Source organism: Psittacula echo (assembly GCF_963264785.1).
Source record: "Psittacula echo genome assembly, chromosome: 8".
Classification (NCBI taxonomy): Eukaryota; Metazoa; Chordata; class Aves; order Psittaciformes; family Psittacidae; genus Psittacula; species Psittacula echo.
In genome coordinates this window covers 6,342,543-6,369,754 of record NC_137744.1, presented here as the reverse complement: position 1 = coordinate 6,369,754, position 27,212 = coordinate 6,342,543, and the positions used below count along the sequence as shown (strand labels likewise).

Sequence of the window (27,212 nt, the reverse complement as noted above, 5' to 3'; positions counted from 1 at the left end):
GTCAACTAAAAATATCTATTCAAAGGCAGGACTGGGGATTTAGGCCCCAAACTAATGTAAACACGTGAAAAATTACAGTTGGAGCATGTGGGTCATTTTAGCGCTAGAGAAGGAAAGAAAAAAAAATGTTTCTTTTGAAAACTATACTTTCTCAAGCTATATTTATTTCACAAGCTACTTGGCTATATTGTAGAATATTTCTAGGTTTAGAAGACAATGGCTGTTAAAATTGTTAAACCATTAACTAGCTGTCCCCTACTTTTGTGACATCTTTCCAAAACCAAATAGTTCTTTTGTTAATTTTTGCCTCAGCATTGCCAAAATAGTCTGCATAAAATGATTCACATGCACATGTGTATTTGCACTTCACAGCACCTGCACTGCTCTCTTTATTCATTGCCTTAAAAGCCAGGCGAACCATGGCTGAATACAGCAGAGCGTGAAAGAACATAATTGACCCATTTATTTCCAGTAGATTAATTTTTAAAAGTTATTTGGAATAACCTGATAATTAGATAAATTATGAAGATCTGTTTGTATAAATGTATAATAACGGTGGTATAATCTGTGAAACACATTTCAGGCATCTAGCCCTCATCAAGCTACTGATTGCTAGCCACTACCTCATTTTGTGACTGGCTGGTGAGCCACTATGATGTGACAGGGCTGTTGCAAGCAATTTTCCTGTGTAACCCATTGAATCGAATTTAAACAACTCATGAAAGCTACCTGAATAGACACACTTTATCAAGTCAGACTGAAGGATCCAAATTAAGTTTAGTACGTATGTCTTCATATAATTCATGCATAGAATGTCTCATGGAAATAGGTTTGAAAAGCCAGCTCGCGTGCTTTTCTTTCTGTAATCCTCAAAGAAGACAGAACAATGAGTCATTTCTCTGCTGAGCTTCAGACTGCTCAGAATTCATTCATTGACTCTACCTGGAAAGCTGACAAAAAAATCAGCTCTACCTCCTCTCTTCCTCCTTTTGTGGGTTTCCACTCCTCCATTTGATATTTCATGAAAATATTAGTTGCGTGTAATAGCTCTCACTTTTGTGTCAGAGTTGCAATAATTCCCGATCTCCACTAACTTACTGAAAAGAATCAAAAGACTGTATTTTTTCCAAGGGACTATCCTTGTCCATCACAAGCTTCCATTACCAAGATCTGGTACCCTAAGTGTTATGAATATCAGAAAGCTTCTAAATGCCGTTCAAGCCTGAAGATTCATTAGAAGAACAAAATAAAATTCAAAAACCATTTAAATGAGTTGGGATCTGAATCCAGATGTGCAGTGCAGGTGTTTCAGTGGTGTATTAAAGAGGCACCCACTCCACCCAGGTCATCATCCTGTTTTCACTTTGTTCCTTCACCCTCTTTCAGAGGGAATTCATCCTTCCCCTATCACACAGTATCACAGTATCACAGTATGTTAGAGATTGGAAGGGACCTCAAAAGATCATCTAGTCCAATCCCCCTGCCAGAGCAGGAACACCTAGATAAGGTTACATAGGAATGTGTCCAGGCAGGTTTTGAATGTCTCCAGAGAAGGAGACTCCACAACCCCCTGGGCAGCCGGTTCCAGTGTTCTGTCACCCTCACTGAGAAGAAGTTTCTTCTCAAGTTTAAGTGGAACCTCTTGTGTTCCAGTTTATACCCATTACCCCTTGTCTTATCATAGTTTGCCATTGAGAAGAGCCTGGCTCCATCCTCATGACACTCCCCCTTTATATATTTATATACACTAATAAGGTCCCCCCGCAGTCTCCTCTTCTCCAAACTATAGAGACCCAGCTCCCTCAGCCTTTCCTCATAAGGGAGATGCTCCACTCCCTTAATCATCTTTGTCGTCCTGCGCTGGACTCTCTCCAGCAGGTCCCTGTCCTTCTTGAGCTGAGGGGCCCAGAACTGGACACAATATTCCAGATGCGGTCTCACCAGGGCCGAGTAGAGGGGAAGGAGGACCTCTCTCGACCTACTGACCACCCCCCTTCTAATACACCCCAGGATGCCATTGGCCTTCTTGGCCACAAGGGCACAGTGTTGGCTCATGGTCATCCTGCCATCCACTAGGACCCCCAGGTCCCTCTCCCCTACACTACTCTCTAACAGGTCGTTCCCCAACCTACACTGGAACCTGGGGTTGTTCCTGCCCAGATGCAGGACTCTACACTTTCCCTTGTTATATTTCATCAAGTTTCTCCCTGCCCAACTCTCCAGCCTGTCCAGGTCCCGCTGGATGGCAGCACAGCCTTCTGGCGTGTCAACCACTCCTCCCAGCTTAGTGTCATCAGCAAACTTGCTGACAGTACACTCAATTCCCTCATCTAAATCATTGATGAATATATTAAATAATACTGGTCCCAGTACTGACCCTTGAGGCACTCCACTAGATACAGGCCTCCAACTGGACTCCGCCCCATAGACTACAACTCTCTGGCTTCTGTCCTTCAGCCAGTTTGCAGTCCACCTCACTACCTGATCTCTATGTAGAAGCATACATGTGGTTTTTGTCAATTAGATTGTCTAAATGCTCCAGATGAAAAACCCCACCATTAGTTTAAGAGGGCTTAAACTAACCCAAATAATTTTCAGAATTGACTTTCCAGAGGAACTGATCCTAAAGATTTGTAGCTGCTTGTGAAAACTGTAGTCCTCTTTAGCTGACGAAAACCAGCATGTATAATAATATATGTCAAGATCACTTTTCCTCAGTGAGTTAACTTTAGTTCTTCAGCTTATTCCTGAGTTTCTGAGTTAGGGTAGCTTCTCCTGATGGCTCTGTGTTAATTCTAAGAAACAATGGACTGAAATGCTGGAAAGTTATTTCTGTGAATTCTGTCTTGATAGAAGTCACCAATCTCTATGCAGGCAGGTAGTGTCAGCTGTAGTTATTGCTTTATTAAATACAGTTCTCTCTTTGCCTTTGGTATTGCGCATATAATTCTTTTTTCAATTCAGAGGCTGAACCAGCATAATGTTAGGCATTAACTGCATAACCTTATGTGTGTTCTTTTCCAGTTGCAAATATGATTCTGTGAGAATCCCCCCAGTGCACTGCCAAGATCTTGCCCTCATGATGTAATCTTACTTTTTCTAGGGCCAGCTCTTTCAGGATCTTATTGATTACTGTTCCACTGTTTAAGCCTACCACCTTTTGCAGTCATGCATTATGCATCTGCTTCTCTGACTTCTAATATTCTTATCTAATGTTCTCTCTTTTAGTTTTTGGCAAATGTTACTGGTTTTACTAACTTCTTTATTCTGGAAGAACTGACAGATACATCTACCCTCTGTAGTGTCTTTCTTTTTTCCCCTTAAAACATGCAGGCATGCAGTCTGGACAGTTCGCTTGCTGCGGTGATCTTGATATGAACTGATTGTCCTTCATTAAGTACACTCACTTTCGCTGCCAGCTCAGAAGCATTCACTTCTGCTGCCAGCTCAGAAGCATTCACTTCTGCTGCCAGCTCAAAAGTGTTCATTTCATGTGTAATTCAGTCTGGTGGGAACCTGAGTTGAAGTTCATGTTTTCTGTGTAAGCAAGATCCTTAACTCCAGTAAGGTTCAGGGGACTCATACATCTTAAACCTATTTACAGCTTTTCTTATCTACAGATGGGAACACTATCTTGCTGCCTGGGTTCTTGGAATAGAAGTGTTTTAAAGAAAACTGTTGAAGGGCTATGAGCTAAAGCCTTTTTCGGCATGTAATTCAAATTTATGTTCTATCCTGACTGTATTTCCCAATGTCACTGACACTCATGTGCAAACCCATGGGGTCCTTCTTTGCAGACACTATGAAGTCTTTTAAGTTTTGTGCAATAATAGACATCTTTGGCAGTTGTAGATGCCTGTTATTAAAAGGAATGAATATTTCTACGCATAGAGAGAGGTTTTCAAGTGGATGTGATTTACATAGCATGTGCTGATGTGCAGTTTGCTGTAATAGGGAACGATATTTCTTTGTATATGGAAGAACACAGCTGAAAGTAACAGAAAAGGCTGCAGCTTGCAGTAGCTGAATGACTTCCATATATGTGGTATGAAAAATCCTCTGCCATTTTGAAGGTAAATCAACTTCAGTTTGCTTTGGTTTTAATCAGTATATGGGAATATTTTTACCAAATAACTGTGTGGACCCATTACATTCTAGCCACCCTTTTTCTGTTGTCACGAGTGCCACGAGATGTTTGGGCTCCAGTAACTACTTATTATTTCCTTTTATTTTACAAACAGCTGTGCTATTAGAAGATGCTATCTTCATGCAGTTCTTTTTCAAAGATCTTCTATGGCCTCAAAGCTTACTTTAGGTTTCAGTATTTTTTTAGAGCAAGCATAACACTTTCTGATTACACAAGTTTGAATAGAATTGCTATTGGTACATTTCTTATTTTATTCCTTTACAATAACTTGATGTCCTCCAACATTGGGGTATCATAATTTTAGACAAATTGAGTCCCCTCACCCCCACATATAGATATTTCAATGACCATAATGTAAATATTTGTATGAAAATATTTGAGACTGCTTATAAAGTAAAGGAAGATGTGCTGCTTTTTTAAGGGTACGATAACATCAGAATTTTTCAGCATTTGGAGTAGACAGTGGTCATTTTGTCCATCAGTGGATCTTTCAGGCAATGCTTTAGGGAAATACAGACATTTTATTTAATCTATTTCTTATGTTTCTTATGATTTTGAGGTTATTCACATAAATATGGAAATCAAAGGCAAGTGGATGAGATGAATGCAGTTTATTCTCCTCCAGAACAAGGCACCTATGGGGATAAACTAAATGTGACCCTCAGAGCTGTCAGAACAAATTAACTGGTCAAGAACCATCTAAACAAATACATATTTAAACTGTGTAAAACTGAAAAGAGGAGTGTCTCAGCTCTCATACCTTACATTTAGACCTACAGTGTTTAAGCAGTGAGATGGACCTTCTTTTTTTTCCCTAAAGGACAAACATATTTAAAAAGGAACCAGTAACATCTGAAGCATTAATGAATTCTCACCAGCAACCAGAATGAGCTTCAAAAGCCAGGGGAAAAAGGCTTTTTTTTTGTGATGAAAATTAATTCAGTAAAAGTTATCATAACTGCCAAACTGGTAACGTGGTGACTGGGAATTTAAGTTGTAAGCAAAACCAATCTTAATTTTCCAGGCAGATGAGCCCAATGCCACTAGAGAGAATTAAACCACAGGTATTTCTTTGGAGTGAAATCCTTTTGGTGAGAAAGGTAATTTCTCATGCAAAAAGATATAGTCTGTATTCTGAAAATTAGCTAAATCATACTTGTGAAATTAAATGTGAACAAGAATTATTGGGAGGCTGCAAAATGCTAAAGTTAGCTGTGAGGAAGAAAGTTTCAGTGATTATTATTATTTATGGGACTATCTGATAGAGATACTTACGTGAATTCTGATACCATTCTTGACCACGTAGATTGCATAACATTGGCTGTATCAAAACACAGTGAGATTAAAAATGTAGTTTACATTAAGACTGCAGTCAAAGAACCACAGAATCATAGAATGCTTTAGGTTGCAAGGGACCATAAAGCTCATCCAGTTCCATCCCCCCTGCCATGGGCAGGGACACCTTCCACTAGAGCAGCTTGCTCCAAGCCCCTGTGTCCAACCTGGCCTTGAACACTGCCAGGGATGGGGCAGCCACAGCTCCTCTGGGCACCCTGTGCCAGCGCCTCAGCACCCTCACAGTGAAGAACTTGTTCTTGATATCTAATCTCAATCTCTCCTCTGGCAGGTTAAAGCCATTCCCCCTTGTCCTGTGCCTATAGGCCCTTGTCAAAAGTCCTTCTCCAGATTTCCGGTAGCTTTTTTAGATACTGGGAGGTTGCTCTAAGGTCTCCCCAGAGCCTTCTCTTCTCCATGCTGAGCAAGCCCAGCTCTCTCAGCCTGTCTCCAGAGCAGAGATGCTTCAGCCCTTGGAGCATCTTTGTGGCCTCCTCTGGACTCGCTCCAAAAGGTTCACATCCTTCTTATATTGGGGACCCGAGAGCTGAATGCGGTCCTCCAGGTGGGGTCTCACAAGAGCAGAATAGATGGGGAGAATCACCTCCCTTGACCTGCAGGTCACGCTGCTGGTGATGCAGCCCAGCATACAACTGACTTCCTGGGCTGCAAGTGCACATTGTTGGTCATGCTGAGCTTATTATTTCTTTACAGCAGTAGTTCATCTGTGCCTTCTCTCATGATCTTTCTGTCGTTTCTTTTAGCACCTTCACTCATAAATGCTCAATTGCTGCATGTATTGATTTCTGCTGTAGCTTGCTCCCTAGAGCTTTGTGTTATCACTTTAATGGTGCTTATAATAGCAATTGTCTTTGGCAAAGTGAAGATCCCATTTATAATGAAAGCATTTACCTGTGAGAGCAAGTACATGTTTTTATTAGGTTCTGTTCTCATTCAGACTTTGCCCTTGATGGCATTCTTGACTTGGTTCAAGAAAATGGAAAAATTGTGTGACACTGACTGGACTTCCATGAATTTCTGAAGACCTTTACGAACTGGTGATTACAAGAGTTGTTTCAGCTTCAGCTGAATTCCAAAGAAGACTGAATTCAGCTACTGAATTCAAGATGAGCAAGATCAGACATTTTAGGAAGAGAACATAAACATCAGTCTGCATTTAGGCAGTATTCTGGGACGCTATTTCCTGTGTTTCAAGCACTCAGTCTTCTGAGACAAAATGTACTGCACAACGAGGCCTTGCTAAACAAAAAGAATGTCTTACGGAATCTAGTTTGTTATAATTTTGTACGCAAGCCCCCCCCCTTAATTGCTTACTTTCCTTTTCTCCTGATGGGACACTTAAAATAGAGCAGTTGGTTAGAAATTCAAAACTGAAGTGAAAATTGTGTAACTCAGAAGTAATGTGTTAGTGCTCCACATTCTAACCAACCACGCCTTTTAAATCTTGTAATAACCATTAGTGGAAGGGCTGACGAAAGGTAGAAACCTGGAAAAAGTGACAGAATAATTTCTTGCTCTTGTCTTTTGCCCCGCTACCTACAAAGAGCAAAGGAACTATGTGAGATTACAACAACCAGGAAAAAATAGAATGAAGAGGGAGAGATGTCATGGAAATTCCTATAAAATCTATTCTGTGATTAGAGGTACTGTAAAGTGAATGAAGAAACACAGGGGATTGCCTGGAGTTTTCTTATGACTCAGAGGCATCACCGCATGGTAGAGCAGACAGCTGTACTCTTCGTGAAATGGCAATATTTTCCAATATATTTATTGCAGCAGAAGATAAAAAACACTATAGGCACTTTTTCAATTAAAAAAGAGAGAGGCTGGGTAGCCTGTTTGGAACTGAAACACAGAAAACAGCCTTCTCTAGATTCATGAACTAATTAAAATCTATAATGCACAGAGTACCAAGAGAGAAATAAGCAAACTTTACACATTCAGTTAATGCTTCACAGTGAGTGTATTTCTTCGGTCTTAAAGGTCTGTGCAGTGCAGAACTGAAAAGAAAGTAAGTACAGGATTTTCACCCTATTAAATAGCTAAAACAACTTTTTGAGTATAGGGCTGGTTCTGAAGAGGCAGTTCTCCATGTTTTAAAATGGGAAATAAGAGAATGACAAAAGTGGCAAGTTTTTTTAGCAACATTAAGCAACATACCCCTGAAATCATTAAGGTTTTGGACATTACCCATGGCTTTCGTTCTCCACACCTACACTTACTGCACAAAGAAATCATTATTTTCACCTTCTTGATGGTGATAAAAGATATCACAAATGGAAATGTGAAACTAACATGATATCCTTGCCTTGAGAATGAAGTTTCCTGGTTCTGTTTTAACAGCAGTGTAACTGTGTCACTTCACAAAACACATGCAGACCTTGCCTGCGTTTCCTCTCCCACATCCATGTGGCCTAGGGGATTCAGCTACTTCTGTGATCTCAAGGCTGGTACCCCAGGCAAAACAGATGGAAGGCTGTAATTAAATACCTGTTTAGGTTTCAGAATTCAAGGTTGGAATTTGTGACCAAGTGTTAGATTCTCAGTGTAGAAAGGGATACACTGGAAGGTTGGCTGAGGAGATGCATTGTCCTATTGGGATAATCTTCTGCCTAAAAATTCAGTATTCAGTATTTCCTTGCAAAAAAGGAATGATAAAAAGGAAGACTGAGGAGTTTTGGCAAAGATGATGACAGTTAGAGCTCTTGTATAGTCCAGGGATTTCTATGGCAGAAGATCCTTCCTTTTGCTGTGATTCTCCTTTGTGGTACCCACATTTATTGGCTTAGAGTACATGCTGGTTGCAGGAAGATTTTTTGGGTTTTTTCCTGATGTTCGTTTGATCTGGTTTTGAAAACGATGAACATTCTAGGTCAATGCTTTCTACAGGGTAACAAAGTATATTGCAAAGATCCAGCTATCTCTTTCCAAGAGTTTGTTCTTCAGACACAACGTCCCAGAATTGTCTGCCTGTCTTATTTGATGTCTTCCTCAGCCTGGTCCTCCTCCTTTCTGAATTGCATGCTGATGTAAAAGATTCTTTTTAGGATGACATCAAAGAAGCCTGGATGCATGTCAATCCCACAGTGATACTTAGCACATTGCTAGCGTTTATGTTATGTAAATGTAAGAGAATCACTGCTTGAGAAAAGCTGCTACAAAGCAGGTAGTGATTTAATGAAAAGCGCAAAGATTGAAAGGGGTTTGCCGGAGCACTGTGTGATGTGAATGTTAAGAAGCCTATTCACGTCATCAGCTTCCCTGCTGTACTCTCTATTCTCCCTCTTTTTTCAAGCCAACTTGAATACAGGGAGCTGCCTGCTAAGGAAAACCTTGAACTAAATGTGTTAATCAGCGTAGCCACAATCAATGCAGAACAGTTCATAATTTTTATTAACCAGATTAGCTTTTCTTTTTTTTGCTATATCTGCTTCTCTTTTGAAACAGGACCCTGTAAGACGTGTTTAGATTGTAGTTACTTTCAGAAAACACCATTTATACACTCAAAAGAAAAAAAAAGGTTACTCTTTCTAAGAGGGATATTCAGGTAGTACATATTTAAATAACAAAACCATATGTCTAATGCATAGTTTAACAGGCAAGTTCAGCTCTGAGGATCTGACTCTTCCCTTGAAGCAGTGAAAATGTGAACTAATGCATCTGAAAAAGACATAATTACTAAGACTGTAAACCCCTGTTAAAACAGAGCTTGCTCGAGTCAAGGAATTTCTACTTGAATCAGTTATGGGATTACAGCCAAGCTTAGCCTATAGGTGTCTGGAGGTACACATGAACAGACAAATGATCACCACAAGAGCTTTTTAGGTTAACAGAGCCAACATGGTTTTTGGCTCAGCAAGCCTACAAATTCTACCTTAATTCTCTTTAAAAAAAAAATAGAAAAGTGCCTTTTCCATTGAGGCACTTCAGTTCCACCAGATACTATTGATGTTTGTTGCTTCACAGACAAAACAATATGCTAAATAGTAGCATATTCTAGAAGTAGTCCCATTGATTTAAGTGGACCATTCAGCGCACATGCTGTTGATGTCACCTGGGGGTGAATAAAGTAGTTTTCATTATCTGACATGAAGAATTAAAGTGGACTTCCTTTATATTTTATTAGAGAGAATTCCTTTTATTTCTAAACCAGATTGGTTTTGCAAGCAACGAAGCATAAATCTGTTAACAGCTGGATGCAGTGATTCATAGTGAAAATGTACCCGTGATTTACACTGGCAGGAGTGACAGGAGAAAGAGGCATCATATACCCGTAAGAAGTTTTTTCCTCTCTCTCTATACCGTCATTAATTAAAAGGCCAGTGTAACTGCTGCAAAGTACAATTGTCTAACCTGTTGCATCCTTCAAAATGAAATATCAAAGCATTTAACACTGGAAAAAATAGGCTGGATAGTAAAATACTTCACTTTATTATTTTTTGGACACCACATGATACAGGAAATTTTATATTTATATCTAGCACAGGAAGTATTTTTATAGAGTTCTTTTAGTTTTTTGTTTAGCAGTGGTTCTTTAACATAAGTAAATAGACTGTAGTATTTAAATGCCTTTGAATTCCAAGGGATGTGACACTCCCAAGTGTAATTTAAGCCTTTTAAAATTAATAAATATTTAATAAAAATACAGAATATATTATAGTACAATTCCTTAGGATCTTGCCCAGTGTCTGAGAAGTTTTCTGTAATTCTTACCCACTTCTCTTGTAGAAAAAATCTGTTACATCTAGAAAGAGGATATTTACCCACATACTTTTATTTATTTTTTCTTATTCACATCTTCTTGTTTTCCTCATCATTCTTCTTGGCCTCATTCTAGTGCAAACCAATGAACTAAGTGGCATGAAATACATCAATTTCAAGCCTAGTAAGATTACATTGTTAAATATTGGCAGTATGTACTTTTACCAGGAGATTCTTTTTTCAGCCACATATTTCTGCAGTGGCGAATTCCAGTTGAAGTCAATGGACACTGATTTCCAAATGCTATGTAAAACATCAGTTTTCTTTCTGACTGACCTGCTTACAGTAATTAGCTTCTTCCTTATGCTGAACTGACAGCTACCTGAGAAACAGCAGGAATTCTCAATGTTAATAATGCTATGCAGCCCAAGGCTTTTTTTCTTAAATTACTACCATAAAGAAGATTGCAGCAAGTCGTATTTGTTGAATAAATTGTGAAGATGTTTTAACTTAACAAATTCAAAGATGAAATAAAAATACGCCCAAAAAAAGGAGCAAAGAATTAATATTGTATTTTTCCATAGGCTCTGGTTCACAAAGTACTAGGCTTATGATGACCAGATGACTTAATTTTGTTTCCATAAGTGATTCCTGGTTAATACTTAGACATGAATTAGTATCATAGTGACCTATCAAAGATATCTGTAAAGGTTGTTTGGCCTTAGACAAGGAAACGGTTCTCCATCCTGGCTTGGGGGCACAGTATCATTGGGTGAAAAATCATCAGATTTTTCTGAATCAAGGTTTATTATGTTCATGCTGCACATACTTATTATAAGAGGTAGTCACTTCAGCAAAACAGGTCCCTTTCTAAGTGCCCATGGATGGAAAAGACAGCCACAGAGTGACTCTTTCAAGTTAGCAGGGAAGATCAAGGATCATGCAGAATTAGCATCCTGTTTGTCTTTCCTCCTGTCCACTATACTTCTTGCCGGACCACACAAAATACAGCTGCAGTTCTTTCACTAGCTCACGTTATGTCACGTACCCACTTCCATCTTCAAAGAAGTGAACACCTGAGCATTTGCACCAAATCTTACATCAGGACATCCGTACTAACTAAATCCATACTAAGACTTGACATTGCAGTGCAATAGGAATCCACAACATAGATACATTTAGAAAAGAAGACAATTCATCACAAAAAAACCTAGTGCAATCTAAACCATTTTCTGAAAATTGGGTTTGACAATAGATATGTAAATTATGTTCTACTTTGAACATGTTTCCAAATAAGTAAACTCAATAACTTGTCAAGCACCGCGTATGCTTTTGGAGAGCTGTGAGGCATGACAGAACAGTAAGGAGCTTTAATTCAAGAGGAAAGCACATGGAGCAGTCCTCCTGAAGGACTTGATTCTGTCATTAAAAAGACATTTTTGTTGTATTTTTGTAACAATTAGCTAATGATTCCCAACCCATATGCTTGTACCAGATGTCTGAACCTTCACAGGCCAAATCATATTTATTCCTTCAGATGAACAATTTCATATTACTTAATAATAATAGTCAAGATCATTATTTTAATTCTCATCACTTCAAATCCAAACACAGCAAACATGATGAATAATATGCTTCAGTTTTTCCTCTTGATTAATAGGCTATATGTGTGCAGAAAACTGCTTCAGTCTTGAAGATGCGATTTCCCCAGTGAAGCCATTTCTTGCCAGACCTTCTTTCCTGGAGCAGTTTCCCTGCACTATGGAACAATCATTGTGATTCTGAAGTGCAAGCACCCAAAATGAAAGTTTCATGTGCTACAGATGCTAATGGTAATAACTGCCAGTTCTCTGCATTTCACTGTGTCTCCCTGTCACTATTAAGAGTTGTTGCTTTTGAAATACTTCTTATCTTTAAAGTTCAGAACCTCTGGTTTGAACTTCTCATATCTCTTCCAGCCCCTACCAACTCTGTCTGTCCCTGTGGACGTTCTCTTTAGCAATCCAAAAATACCCTGAACCATACAACAGCAGAGTTTTATGTTGAAATACTGCTACATGGGAGACACCAGAGCCTAAATAAAAGTTAATAGTCTACAATGTATATAAGGTTTCCATTACTCTGTGGTCATAAATATTGACTGTTACTTGATCTGAAAAAGAAAAGAACCTAACAAGCAGCAGGATGCTGATAATGATCCTATGTTTATGTAATGCTTCTCACCTCAGAAGCTTTAAACTCTGCTGTAAAAACTGTACAAGGACAATGTTATCCTTAACTGAAATACAAGCTGTGGGATGAAATGTGATTCTTGGTTAAGACAGAAGTGAACCATGCAATACGAACTGCTTTCTATCAACTCTGTCTGTTGGAATCTGTTTCGATCACATTAGCATGTACTTTCATTGAGACAAAAAGGGAAGTGCCACCATCATGACTTGTTTTAATATGGATTCAGAAAAATTATCATTTTCTGAATGATAAATACCATGGTGGATTATTCACAAGCTCTCTTCATTCTTCAAGGTTTATTTCCGGACAAACAACATCTCTGAGCTACTACACTAAGTGGATCCATTTCTTTTTATATGACATTCAAGTAGTGAATAATCTAAACTTCTCTATTACTTCTGGACTTCTCTTACATTACTCTACCTGTTCCCTCCAACTACGTGATTCAAATGCAATTTTCAAAGTGTGTTTTTTCTCTGCTTTGGATGTATTTTGCCTCTGTAAACCATAAAGTTGTTTTCTGCATAACTAAGGAAAAATCTTAGTGTGGCTTGGCAATAAAAACCTAAAATCTCTTGACAATGGGCAATTAAAATCTCTCCTTAGTGTTCTGTAATTTAGGACATTTTCATTATGAGCTCATTGTTCATGCTGAGTGATCAATAACAGATGCCTACATGTCTTTCTTGGTTTTAGGAATGTGCCCAACTGCAGCACATTCCTATCTAGTATATGTTCTTAGTCATTGCAAAGAACTTTGTAAATAGATGCCATTGTTGAACTACCTCCCCCATGTCTTCCAGCAAAGCAACATTTCATAGTCTGAAAGAGAAGTTAGACGCATCCTTGCTTTTAATATAGAATCAATGAAATATCAACATATGTCCTCTTGCAACTGCACTTCAAAGCTACAAGAAGATGTGATGGAGTTCTCTAGGCAGGTGGTTTTCATCTTGCTCAACTTAATTCGAGGATGTTGAAATGGTAACCCTTTATTTATAAAAGAGTATTCTGGTGGAATTGTTCACATTTGCAACATACAGAAGAGCTCCTGGTTTGCCAAGCTCAAGATCAAAATTTTCTCATACATGTCACTTTCTGTTATCTGTAATGCTTAACGTGGACACGTTTTTGCTCTTTTGAGAAAGAAGAAGTATTTGCATGTCAGGACAGTTAACATGGTACAGCACAGACGTGTCTGCTCTTTAGATAGCACCTGAACTCTGTACGATAGGACAGTAAAAGCTCCTGTGCGGGATCAGACACTGATCTAAGAATAATAGGGACAGAGGAGGAAAAGATATCACTCCCACGTTGTTTCTTCCACTCTTTTCGCCTACTGCTAGCCCTTTGTAACCTCTCCTTGATTTTGAATGCTGTTCATTTCCAAATCACTCCAATCCTCTCTGAGATATATAAAGCCAGACCTAGACTTTTTTAATGAATGAATTTCTTCACAATCTGGTGTTCACTGTCTATTTGGTTATGAAAAAGACAAGAAATACACTGCTAATGAGTAATATGAATAAACAAGGGGAGAGAGACAAAAAGAAAAGAGGGCAGGCTGGTGGGGAGAGAGAGCTATAACATGCTCTTCATTCAAGTGATAATTGCTATGTCTGACTTGTCAGGCTGATGACACTACTGTCTGCTTTAACTCAAACAGAGGCAGTTTTCTATGTAAGCTAAACAGCAGATTGTCAAATTAATCCTTTCTATAGCTATAGTAGCTTCAGTGTGGTTATAGAAGACACAATTTCTGTCTTCAGAACTCCTGAAATCTGCAGAATTTTTCTAGGCTTTGTATGATGTTTAGAATGAGAAAGGTGGCCACAGCTGTAGGGAATAAAGCTGAATGTATTTTGAGCATTACTGTCTGTTACATTTTTTATTTTAAATGTACACCTACGGTATAACTGGAATGTACCACAGTCTTTTTATAACTCATTTTTACTGGAAAACAGTCGGAGGAGAATTTGAGTAGGAAAACTGAATATTGCACTGAATTCTTCTGAGTAGAAGGTCAACAAGGATACTTGTTGGGAGCTGTTTGACTATTAGTTAATCAGAAATAACTTCATTTTGATCCATTCCTAGAGCTCTTCACAAATGCAACCTTATAATTTTTATATCTCTCTGAATCCTATAACAATAACTCCTGAAGCTCCATCTTTCCAACTCCTGTCATCACAACAACGCCATCAGGGGACAGGGGAAAGTTTCATGTTCAGTAAAAGAACCTTAACTACAAAAATAGCATTGAGAGGGTATCTACAAAATTATTCTGGAGGAAAGGATGAATGTATATTATTGCTCAGCAATATTCTATACTGTTGTCATTTATCAAGTGCAATACTTCATTTAGTATCAATGGTGCCACTAATTTCCCCAGCAGGACTACAACCTCCATTTCTGTCAGCATGGCAGGATAGCTGTTCTCAGACAGAATGGCATTAAAAGGATAAATTCTTTCCTTTTTACCTTTTAAAGCTTTGTAGGTGCATAAAGCACCTCAGGACAAATTGCAACATACTTTTTAGTTTCCTGGCTTATGCAAGCGTTGTAATATTTATTGTACCTCATGCCTTTTTTCTTTCATCACAAATAGAAATGCAAGACATTAAACCTATCAGAAGGACATGTACGGAAATTTCATTAGGTAGGAATACTTCTTTACTCAAGCACATGAAGCATTCATCTGACCGAATACCTTGGGGAAAGACCCAGAAAGCATGCAGCTGCCTTCCCACTGGTTTGGAGACATGAGAACGGGAACAGAATTTTGCCTGACTCTCTACTGTCTAGACAGCATGTCGCTAGCATGCACTAAAATGCTACTCAGAACGTATTTTTCTGCAAAGTGTAATGTTTCTAAAACTGCTTTCCAACTCTGGTAGCCAGGAATACTGCAATACTGAGATCTTCTACTATTTTTCTGAGAAATATACATTTTATAAACTTGTAAAAGTGACTCTGATGTGTTACACACAGAATTCTCAATGTGTATGTGTGTTGTCAAAGCAAACAAAAATTTAGGATCCAGAATTATTAGGGCAAGAACATGTTATCAGGATTCTGTCTGGGAAGAAATCATGGAAGTATATTATGGGTCAGCAGGATCCAGTATCTTTGCAGTTTCTTGACATACAGTCCCTCATTTAATGTGAATGTGTCATTCACAGGATCCAATTTATTCTGAATTTTGCTTCCTAATAGGATAGATTGCAAATAGTGACGATGTGGAGAAGGCTGATCTCATCTCATTGCCACTCTGCTCTCCCTGTAATGCTCAGAATCTGAAGAAGGTTGAGGATTTGCATCATGTGTTTTAAGAACATGCAGTAAGGTTACAAGACGCAGCAATGCATGACATTTGTGTCTGACTGCCTATATTAAGGTTCAAGACAATAAAGTATATTTATTTATATAATGACCTGGAAGATTAGTTAGACTTGATAGATGTGACTTAAGAGACATTCAGTCAGCTCAGATTTTTCTCTGCAAGCAGAACTGCAGGATTACATTTCTTTAAAAGATCTGAATGTATCTGCTTTACAGTTAGGGAAATTTTAGAATGTATTTCTAAATCTCCAGATAACAGATCTAGACCATTAAATTGCTAAATGTTGCTGAAACATTTTACGGAGATAGTGCTAATCCATTTGGTTCTTGGAAGATATATAGACCAATTTTTAATTGGTCCCCCAAAAGGTGCTAGTAAAAATGAGGTAATAGTGATAGGGATGCAGAAATACCTCAGCTGAATAATTTCCATGGAGTATTACAGGTAGACCTGGTATATAGGGGTCTTTGTACAATACTCTACCCAGTTTGTAGGTCAGCTTACTGTAACTCTAAATATGGCTGCATGGTTACTGGGAAGGCGGAAAATGGAGTAATGGACTCAGCAAAGTGTTAGGCTGTCTCTCCAGGCTGCCAGTAGAACAAAGGTTGAATTCAAAGTAAAGATAGTTAAAGCCTTGAAGGTACTGGGTCTTCTAGGCTCTGTATGATATCTTGATCTCTTAGGTTGAAAGGAATGGGGCTTTTGTAAAATGTTAATAAAAGTGGAATGGGTATATATTTGCTTCTGGTGCTGAAACTCTATGAATATCATGTCTTCTGTTCTCAGGAGGCTACGCCACCAGCTTCTTATAAAATACAACAGTAAGATTTTTGAACTTTAGACATTTGGAACAGAGTATTGACTTGATCTTGAATACTTTGTGTCTGACTTGATTTTGTTAGGCTTCAACTAGAGTTTAATATTTTTCCTGCCATGTCTAAATATAATGCATATACCTATATTGCTTACAATTTATAGTCAATATTGACTACATCTGCTTTTATTTTCCATGTGTACAGTAGGTGGTAATAAAAACATGGTTTGCCAGTAACTTTTATAAATATTAATTGTTAGTATTAATGCAGGTATTTTAGAAGAAATGAGAATTAAAAATAAAGAAAATAAAAAATTAAGTGAAAGAGAATAAAGCAAAATGCAACGTATCCTTACGTCATATTTACTCATCATGAAAGAACAACTCACCTGCACTAGGCTCCCTTTGCAAGAAAAAGTGAGCTGTAATCTTGAGCTTTCAGATTACAGTTTGTGAATGATTTTTTTCATATACTCTCCTAAATAAGTTGTAGTTTTCCCCCAGTGCAATTTTCCCATTGAGACTAGTTCTCAGAATATCTGAAATGCAGATTCATCCCAGCTGTCTACCTATGTCTGCAGCTAGGATAAGCTTCTCACAAAGGTATTCTGGAAAATACGAACCATGAAATATCCAGAAGGAAGCTAGAGCTGTAATCTCTTCAGAACTCTGTCACGTATTTCAAAGATGAGGGTCATACATATGCAAGAAACCATCCCAAGATCTCGCCTGAGTTGCAGAAGCTTTGAGAAGACATTAGGCCATTCTGCTGTGGACAGATTGGGCAAATAAGCCATTCCAGAGGGATGTTTGTCTGAGCTCTTCTTAGTTGTGCTCGACATCTCCTACAAAGGAAACAGCCAAACCTGCCCAGACAGCTTATTCCAACACTTAGCTGTACCTATGTCTGTTTATTGAAATCTGATCTTAACCACCAACATTGCAAAGCATTTAACTCTGAGGTGTGCTCTGCTGACCTTTTTAAAGCAAGCAGTTTACAACATTCAACAGAGTAATTGTTGCCAAAACTTATATCTAAAACGTACTGCAGTCTGAAACTTGTCAGAGGAATTGGAAAGGAACTGCAGACAATTCTGGTTCAGTGACTTTCTAATGACAACTGGAAATGTAGTACAAGTGGAACACAGTCCTTCAAGAGGGAGACACAACAGTAAATTGTTTTTTTCAGTTTTGAAATTGGTGAGAGTAGAAAGAAAATGGTGAAACCTTTACACTGGAACTGCTTGAAAATTCAAAGCTAATTCTGAGGGCGTCCCTATTTGTGGCTCTCAGTTCTCTTCCAAACCTATTTGTCTTCAGAAAGAACTGAAACAATGTTATAAACCCCACATTTTTCTAAATAAGATATGACCTGGGTTAACCACTCGAGTTTCAAATTGTACCTTGTGAAGTCGAGTTCTTGTATTATGGGATTCTAAGGTCATGAAGGGAGACCAAGGAAGCCAAGTATCATCCAGCTCAGTACCTACAAGGCTGCCTTTGCGGCAGCTCATCACATTTAGCTGTGTTTCCAGCATGCTGTAAGATTTTATGTATTACGTTCTGCAAATAGAGGGAGACTCCCTGGTTACGACATTGCTACAGAACAGGTAGCGATCAAACGAAAAGCAAAGGAAGACTGAGAAGGGGTTTGCCGGAGCCCTGCGTGACATGAATGCTAACAAGTCCACTCACGTCATCAGCTGCCTTGCTCTCAGCTCCCCCCTCCCTTCCTTCCTTTCTCTTTTATGAGCCAGCTTGAAATCAGGGAATTACATGCTAAGGAAAACCCTTCAGCTAAACATATAATTATTCTGCACAGGATCAGTGCAGCACACTTAGTCAGTTTACCAACTGAATTAATTTTTATTTTTTCATTTCTGCATCTCCTGTTGAGAGTGGAGAAATTCTGGATTTAAAGGGGAAAAAACCCACCTTGCAGTTGTGAAATGAGTATCCAAAGCTGAGCATACAGTATGAGAGAAACCGCCACTGCAGGCTGTTTTGTCAGTCCCCACGACTTTGAATAACTGACTCCATGTGGAGTTATTACTTACAGGAACTTAAGAAACAACTGGTTTCTTATTTTTATTTTTCAGCTGTTTAATAACATTCCATTCCCCCAAAGTCACAGCTTTATTTCATTGTATTTCATTTCATTGCATTGCATTGTTTGGGAAAGTTAGTATTTGGTTGGAAAGACGCATCACTTCACTGTAAATGAGTTCACATTTTAAATGACCTACTTGTAAACTGCTTCACTTAGGAAGTACAAACTCGTAAATTCTGTTATATGCATTAGTACAGAGAACACCATCTACAGCCTGAAATGAAAACACAAACTATCATGCTTTTACTAATTCTAAGTGCAAATCAGAGGCAGCAGTAAGGCATCATACCTCCCTTCTGTGCCCCAAGCCCCCAAAATTCTGTACAGGATCACCTTCCAGAGTACATGCATATAAAAGCAGCCGGCCTTTGGTTTAGAAGCGCTCACTCTGATAACCTCTTGGCAACGGCAAAGTGTTGCCCACTTTCACAGAAAGTTCATAGGCCAAAAAGCAATTGAAGTCTGCAGGTAGAAGCTTACAGATGTAAATGTTAAAGTGTCACATTAATATGTTAAGCTAAATCACAGGAAAAACTGACCAAGTTAGAAAACCACTCTGATTCTTAATGTACTTGAAAGCTTTATGGCTATATTTATTTCCCAACAGTTCCACAATGGAATTTGAGCAAGGCAAAGTTCTTTCTCTTAAAATGCCTTTTGGGTCCATAGTAGATATCCCCAGGAAAAAATTGAGTTATGTAAGAAATGGCTATATTCCAGAAGAAACACTTCCTTATTTCTGAAGCAAAAAACATTTAGAGAAATCTAAAATTTTAGGAAATCTGGGAGTAAAAAAAATAGTGCCTGAAAACTGTTGCTAAAAATATCTTCACAATTAACATTTTCCACTCCTTTGAAAACTCTCCTTTTAACCACAGTGACTTCTGCTGTGTATTTGCTAAACTTCACTGAATATGTTAGTATGGAGACAATTTTTTAGCACCAAGTTATCTGGAGCCTTAACTTCTAGATCCTCTGTAAACCTCAAGAATCAATTTTGAAAGACTTCCATGGCCTTTTCAGGTTGTCCACAGTTCCCACGCTGAATTCCAGTTGAATGCATTCCTGAGAAAGGAACTGTGGGTAAATACAAGATGCCAGCTTGTCATAATAATGTTCCTTTAACCCTACCAGTTTTTACTTTTTTGGCAGGTAATGTTTGCTTAAGGAAGAAGAGATGAGAAGGGTGTCCCCTCCTGGTTGGGGCTTAGGCTACAGCTACTTCTGGTAACAGAACACTGGAACAAGAACCCATTCTGGGCAGCCAGGTCTCAAAACATCACTACCATTTTTGTGACGTTCTCTCATTTCTCTTCAATTATTTGATGTTGCTGGTACTCACTGCTATTTGATTTAAAAACATGTACTTTGCTAACAGCTTTTATAAATAAACTACGATAGCTTAAATAATCTGATACATTCAAGTTTAAAAGGCATATTACTATAATTCCCCTATGAAATTTTCCCGTTGCAAATAAAGCTAATTGACTCCGTAGTTTTAAGCCAAAAAAAGGCACATTACACTTGCCATATTTGTCACATTGTTTGTTAACATGTTGCTATCAGTAGTAGAGGTAACACTCCACATTCATGGCGTGATAATTTTCCTAAAATGTCTTTAACTTTGTAACACTGTCAAAGAATTGTACCCTTCAGTATAGAAGACACACATAAAAGCTATCTTATCACTTGAAAATTACTACCTGTGCAGATTTTGACCTCTCCAATGCATTAATAGCTACTTAGCAGAATGACTACAGCTAACAGAGCTGACATACAGAATATATGTAAATTACAGGCAACCAGTGGCCACAACTGGGCATTATTTGTAAAGTGAGGTATTTACAAGTAGTTTGGAACTAACTCTGGTACGCTTCCACTTATGTGTGTTAGGGCTTTTCTTTGGCTACAGCTGGAGTATGCATTTATATAGGTAAACACCAGGATAAAAGAAGGGCTTGCAATATTAGCATGGTAAAAATGGATAAATGGGCAACTTTTATGTTTGTGGATGTGTAGCACCCATGTTACCAAGGAACACACTTCTCTTATAAATACTTTAATGTTCATCGCATTATCCTTATTTATGCTGAAACCCAGAGGCACACAGATATCACTGACTCCACACATCCCCATGGATGCAGTCTTGTATACAAATTTTACTGTCAGGCAACTCCATACATTTTAAAACCTTTTGTTTGTGTGATCTTCTTGCTTCCCATGGTATGCACTACAGATGTTATGGGTTCATGTTAACCGAGATGTAATCAGTTAGGGTAAATTAGTAAAGGGTAAAAAGGCAGCAGGAAGTATTTTTAAATTAGCAACAAGTCTTATACACAGTTTGACATTTAATTTACGCTATAATTGAAGTCATGAGCTAAAATTGCATGATTACCTGCCCACTTTTTAAATCTTGTATGTACTGAAAACTCTCCTCTGCATGTACATTAGGATTTGATTTCAAGTAATGACATTGGAGAACGGGAATGTCTTGTATCTAAACAGTTTCAGGATCCTTCCTGATGACCTGCTTAAGACCTCCCAAATAACCTGAGCTCACAAACACCTGAGAAAAACTCCATACATTCCCCAAGATATCATTTGCTTCATAATACTATATACTTGTAAAAGAACACTTTGCTCATAATTGTAATGTGTCTGATAAACACCTAAAGAGCCCAATTTCAGTTAAGCACGGAGATGCATCTCAGCAAAATGAAATTAGAACCGTTCTCTTAATAATGATAATACTTTGAAAGCTTTAAGGATATTACAGTGGGCATCTGACTCAACCCTCTAATAAGCTCAGTAATCACATTACAGAAATGCGTAACATAAACCCAGAATTTGCACCTCTTCTCCTTATATAATGGAGCAGAAATTATTTGCCTCTAAGACAGACAGCTCATCAGAAGTCATGAATAACAACACTAATGCATCCTACCATGGAAATACATTTTTCCCCACACTGGAGAAATTTAAACCACTCATCATCATGAACAATTCCTCACCCTCCCATCCAATCCAATCTGTTTGCAGCACAGCCGAGCATTGTGAGGCAAAACATGTCACAGGTTATGGCTGTGTTGTGAAACTGCAAATGTGCAGGGAAATCATCGTTCCTGTCAAGTTACCGGGAAGAGTTTTCCCAGTGAAGCCAAGCTCAGCCCTGCGTGCTCCCCCCTGCGCACCCCACGCACGGCAGGGGCTGCACTGTCCACGGTACCAGTGACGGATGGGGACCGGGTGTGCTGGACACGGCAGCGGCACGAGCAGGAGCAGCTGGGAAGCGTGAACACATCAGGACTAATGTGACATCATGTCAATAAAGAAGCAGAATTCCTCATCCAGCCACTGGCACCTTATGCTCCTTGTGGTACCCTAAAACTACACACAAGTGCTGCACAGGCACTGCATCAGATCACCTGATATGAGCAAAACAGACCTAATCAGGGCAAATTTAAAGCAACCAAACATACTAATGTTACACTGTGCAATGCATAATGGAGCCACGAGACACAAACACTTTATGTCTGCCTTTAGCAACAAATGCATTTGATCCCTACTCAGTTCTCGGCAGAAATTCCAACAACATTCTGCACAGCCGAAACAGCCTCTCTGCTCAGTTGTGTCTTTAAAACTACTGTGCAAAGCAGCATACAGATGATTCAAACTGAATAAACTCTTCCCAAAACAAAGAATACAAAAGCAAATATGTAAATTGCAAGGATCCAAAGTACAGACAATACATGGTAATAAATGATCGTACCTTTCATCCAATCCACTACTTGCTTGGGCGTCCACTTGCTAATAGGTTCCATAACAAGAGCCATCATCAGATCACTTTATCATTCACACCAAAATCAGAAAAAGGAGAGAAAAAATGTATCAAAGCATGGCTAGGCTAAGAGAGCTGTAGGATTTTACAGTGCAGTTCAAAGAGAAGATGATGCTTTGTCCCTCCAGGTTTCTCCTGCACTGATTCAGTAATGTATAAAATTACACTGCTTGATCAGCGCTGGCACCTCCCCCACTGCACACAGCCTGCAACACACTGGAGCACAGAGCCGGGAAATGGTGCAGTACGTATAGACTTACTTACCAAAGCCTCTACCCAGTGATCTACTTATTAGACTGGCACAAATATAAAATGATATTACACAGAGAGCAATTCAAGCTGGAGCTATTCCAGACACTGAGTTTTAAGGAGCTTTATTCCAACAAGCTCTGGGATCTTCATCAGGGAAAATATCGTTACTGTAACTTGATAGCAGATTGTCTTGGCTTCATTGTGAATATGCTGTCACTCAGTTTAAAGTGAAAAGATAACTGTCAGAATATCACTTGGCATCTGGCAAAATGCTGAGCATCTCCATCTCTACAATACAAAATGTTGCTGGAGTCTTCTACTACATAATCATGTAATTCAGAATGTCAAACACAGTATGAAAAGTCTTACCCAAGAAAAAAACTATTGGAAGAAAACTCTTCTTTCTGGCCACATTTAGAGCCAATATATTTCCTCCTATGAGCTGCTCATTTTATAGTGAAAAAATGACAGCATGGAAGAGTCAATTTTTACTACTACAGCACTTTAATACAGACAAGTATAGCAAGTATTTTAATTCAAAGCAGTGGGACTATTAGGCAACCTCTCTTTTTTTAGGGAGGAAAACAATGTTTAAATATTCCTAATACTGAATTTTGCTATCCTTCCATAAGATGAAGGTGAAACATTGCAATGAGATGTACCAAACAGCCCATTTTGGACTCATTTGTGACTCTTTGCACCTCATGAAGCACAAGTTCTGCATCATGTCGCTGAATAGATGCATGCTTTCTGTATGATCCATTGTCTGAGATATGCATCCCCACTCTTTTATCTTCAGGGGAGAAACTCAGATTCCAGGAAAAAAAGGCAGAACAAAGCAGTTCCACCTTCCTTTTCAGTAATCTTTCATCTGTTCATCCTGCACTACTCCAAGTTCCACGAGCACATCAGGGTAAGAAGATGATATCATTACCATGTCTGCCTCATTCCATGAGGGCTGTGTTCATTTACGCAGGCTGAGATCTCTCCTCTCTCTCTCATATGAGGGAACATAAAATACAAATGCAGTATTTATGCCATACTGTTTCAAGGTTCTTTAAGTCTATATAAATAAGGATGCAGACAGGCATCCCCCCCAAAAATGTTTCCAAAGAGATGCACCACTCTCAGTTCAGTGGTGCACTCTATCCTTTCTTATTTTTCTTTTGCTTTGGGAAGTAGTATGATTAGATTCTATGATGTATTTTGAGTGCTCAGAGCACAGATCTCCTTTATAAAAGGACTCATGTCAATTCTCCTTCAAGAGAGAGCATGTCAGTTTCCTCTATGAGTTTTGGGAGATCACTTTCAGTAGCTATAGTTCTGTCTAAATAGCTGTTTACAGCAGACATAATAATGACAAAGATTTCAAATGCACAATACTTCTTTCTCTATATGATAGTGGGCTAGAATTGAGATATGCAGAATAAATAGTTCTGTTAGCTTGGAGACTGGAAACCAAACAAGCTGTTTGCATGGGGGCCAGGCTTTCTTAAATTCTTTTTCTCCCAATGATCACCTCTCTTAAGTTCTTTCAAGTTCAAGACAAGCATGGAAGAATTTGAGCTAAGCTGTATTTTGTATGAATTTAATATTTGGACACAATTACATGAAATAATCTTCATTCATGATTGCTTGGATTATTTCCCTAATTCCTGCAATTGGGCAGTTGTTCTGTCAAGGCCTTTTTGTCTCACATTTCCTACCCATGTTTGACTGGATAGACTTTTTATATATATTGACATATTTTTGAAAGAGGATGGAGGCTGAATTCAAGCCCATCAGTGCCGGTGATTGTGTGGAAGTATGCCCCCGGTGTCAGTGGGCATACTTCCATCTATGTTAATTGCACTTGCATGACAAGTGGCCCAAACCCATTGTTTTGGAATCGGTCCTTCCATTTTCAGGATAAGAACTTCTAAAAACTTTTTCATGTCCTGTTCCTGAGGCTCCTCACCACAAAGACGGTTTGTGTTTTCATTTATTCATCCTGTTATGCACCAACATGCTTCAGCAGTGACATTTATCTGAAAGATCTTAACTACTAGATGATCTCCTTTTCGTTGTTATTGCTAGTCACAGTTTGTCTGTATTTGGGGATTCTACAGCCTTATGGACAACTGTCTACTTTTCCTTCTACTTCTTGGAATAAAATATTTAAAGTTGCTAAAAACTCTGTTTTATAGTAAACAGAGAAACTCTGTTTATATATATATATATAACTCTCTCTATATATATAACTAATATATATATAACTCTCTCTATATATATAACTAATATATATATATATATATATATAACTCTGTATAGAAACTCTGTTTCTTTCCTTCCTGAGTGGATGTTTTATTCAGCTTCATTATCGTTGCATAGTTCGGTGCACATAGCCATGGCTTGTCACAAATCATTCTAAACCCAGGCAAATGTTCCTTTAACTTGCCTCATGGGTATGTTCATCATGGCAGCCCATGGACAATTGCACCTGGGTATTTCCTCTGCTTCTTGCTTTGTTAGTTCAAGAAAGAATTCTTTCTCATACCCTGCCATATGAGAATGTCACAGAAACATCTGTCTAGATCAGAAAAGGAGCCTGTGATGGGCCACAGATCTCAGTAATGGATACAACAGAGAAATAGCTAAGGCCAAATGGAGTCAAGATGTGTTCAGACTATTTCCATAACAGTTCAAGTAAGTTCATAGCACTTTTTAATATAGGTTGTCCAGTATGCCAGCTGAGGTAATGACTCTGAAATGAGTAATCATGGACTAAGACACCCATTGCACTGAGGTATCGTCCTTATTACTGACACGGTTGTAAACATAGCTATGCTAGAGTTAAATCACTGACCTTACAGTTATTGTCAGCTCCAGGTCACTGTAGTAAAATCAAGTTTGAAAAGTCACTAAACAAGAAACTTTTTTTAAAAAATAAGCAAAACTGTGTAATCCCTAAAGCCATTCCATGTGGTTTTCTGTCCATTTCTTGCAAGGCTTCTGCCTAGATCTGTCCCGCAATCTACCTAGCACTGCTTCCTAATACCAACATAAAAGAAACAATGCGCTCCCATGACTCTGTTTTCCTTCCGGGCTGAATATAGCAAATCAAGAGAAAAAAAGATCAAGGAACATCTTTCTCACTATTATTCTATCTAGGTCATGTAAATGAGAAATACTTTCTGACTGAAGTCTGCCTAAGCATAGGAGCAAAGTAAGGCATTTGAAACAGAGAAAGGAAGCAGACCCTTCACTATATGATGCAACATTGCTGTCGAAGGCCTATGTGAAATAATCTGGTGATTCCAAGACATAATCTCTGCTATCATCTTTGACAGCAAAGGCATAAGGCTGAGCATACTGGTGGAAATGTTCTGAGTCTCTCCTTCTTCACAGCAGTAATGCTGGTAGTTCTTTAGTTTTTGAGCACTGCTTGGTATCTCTGGGATTATTAATTAAATCATCATTCTCTGCATTTTCATGGTCACTGTGGGCAGCAGTTAAACATTCGTGTGTATTTCATGGCCAGCGATAACTTTCCTGTTAATGATTGTGCTCAAACCTGGTAACACAGTATAACACTGAGAGCAATCATATATTTCTTGCATTTTTAATTTGATAACAATTATTCTCATATTCTTTGATGAAGAAATAGCCTGCATGTTCTGAAATAAGTGCTTTATAAGCAGATTAGTTTAAGAAAAATCTTGACATTGCATTCGATAGACTTTATGGAAAACATAAGCATGCAGTTTCAGATTAATTAAGTCATGAATGCCCTGAAAAAGTGGTATGTAATGTTATATCTTAGTATATCCATAATTTATATTATTAATGAAAATACAAGCAAAATCTCTATGGAAATGACCATTGAACTCCTGATTATAATGAAATTTTTTTATCATGTAACATTCACGAATTGTACAGCCATTTTGTGTGGAAAAGAACATTTTTGAAGAACAGAAGATATTAGTTTTGCTCAGTTCTGTTCTAAGCTGGGTTCTGCCTGGTGCTGCTTTCAGGCCATCTCTTCTTTGCATCATAACTCTCAAGACTTCTGTTTCAAAGATGCAGGGCAAAATATTGCCTTTGGTGAATTTGTATGACACAATAAAACATGTGCTACAAGGAACAAAAAACCTGGCTCACAGTGGCGATAGGCTATTTCATGATAAACCTTTGCCTTAATTTACCCTGTGTTTACAAACTGAAAGGTTGGGGTTTGACTGTCCTCACCTAAGTTCAGAAGAGTTGGAGGAAGCTTCGTGTGCTTTGAGAATCCCCTACAAGGGCTGTAAAGAAGAGTAAGACAAGGGTTAACAGTAACGTGCTGCATGATAGGTCTGTCCTACTGCTTTTGAAATAGGTTGGATATACAAAGTGAGCATATGTTGGAGAAGATACAACACCAGCTGGTGCTGG

At 38.5% G+C, this 27,212-nt stretch overlaps 1 protein-coding gene across 1 annotated transcript in view; it reads right to left on the bottom strand.

Moving 5' to 3' along the window:
• The window catches only part of LOC308224578 (connector enhancer of kinase suppressor of ras 2-like), a gene marked incomplete at both ends in the record, with an annotated part of 189,371 nt that extends 166,829 nt beyond the window's left edge, over positions 1-22,542 (bottom strand). Inside the window, one exon of the mRNA XM_080624676.1 lies at positions 22,479-22,542. Coding sequence (XP_080480802.1) covers positions 22,479-22,542 — 64 coding nt within the window. The remainder of the gene's footprint in view (positions 1-22,478) is intronic.
• Between the last annotated feature and the right edge of the window lie 4,670 nt (positions 22,543-27,212).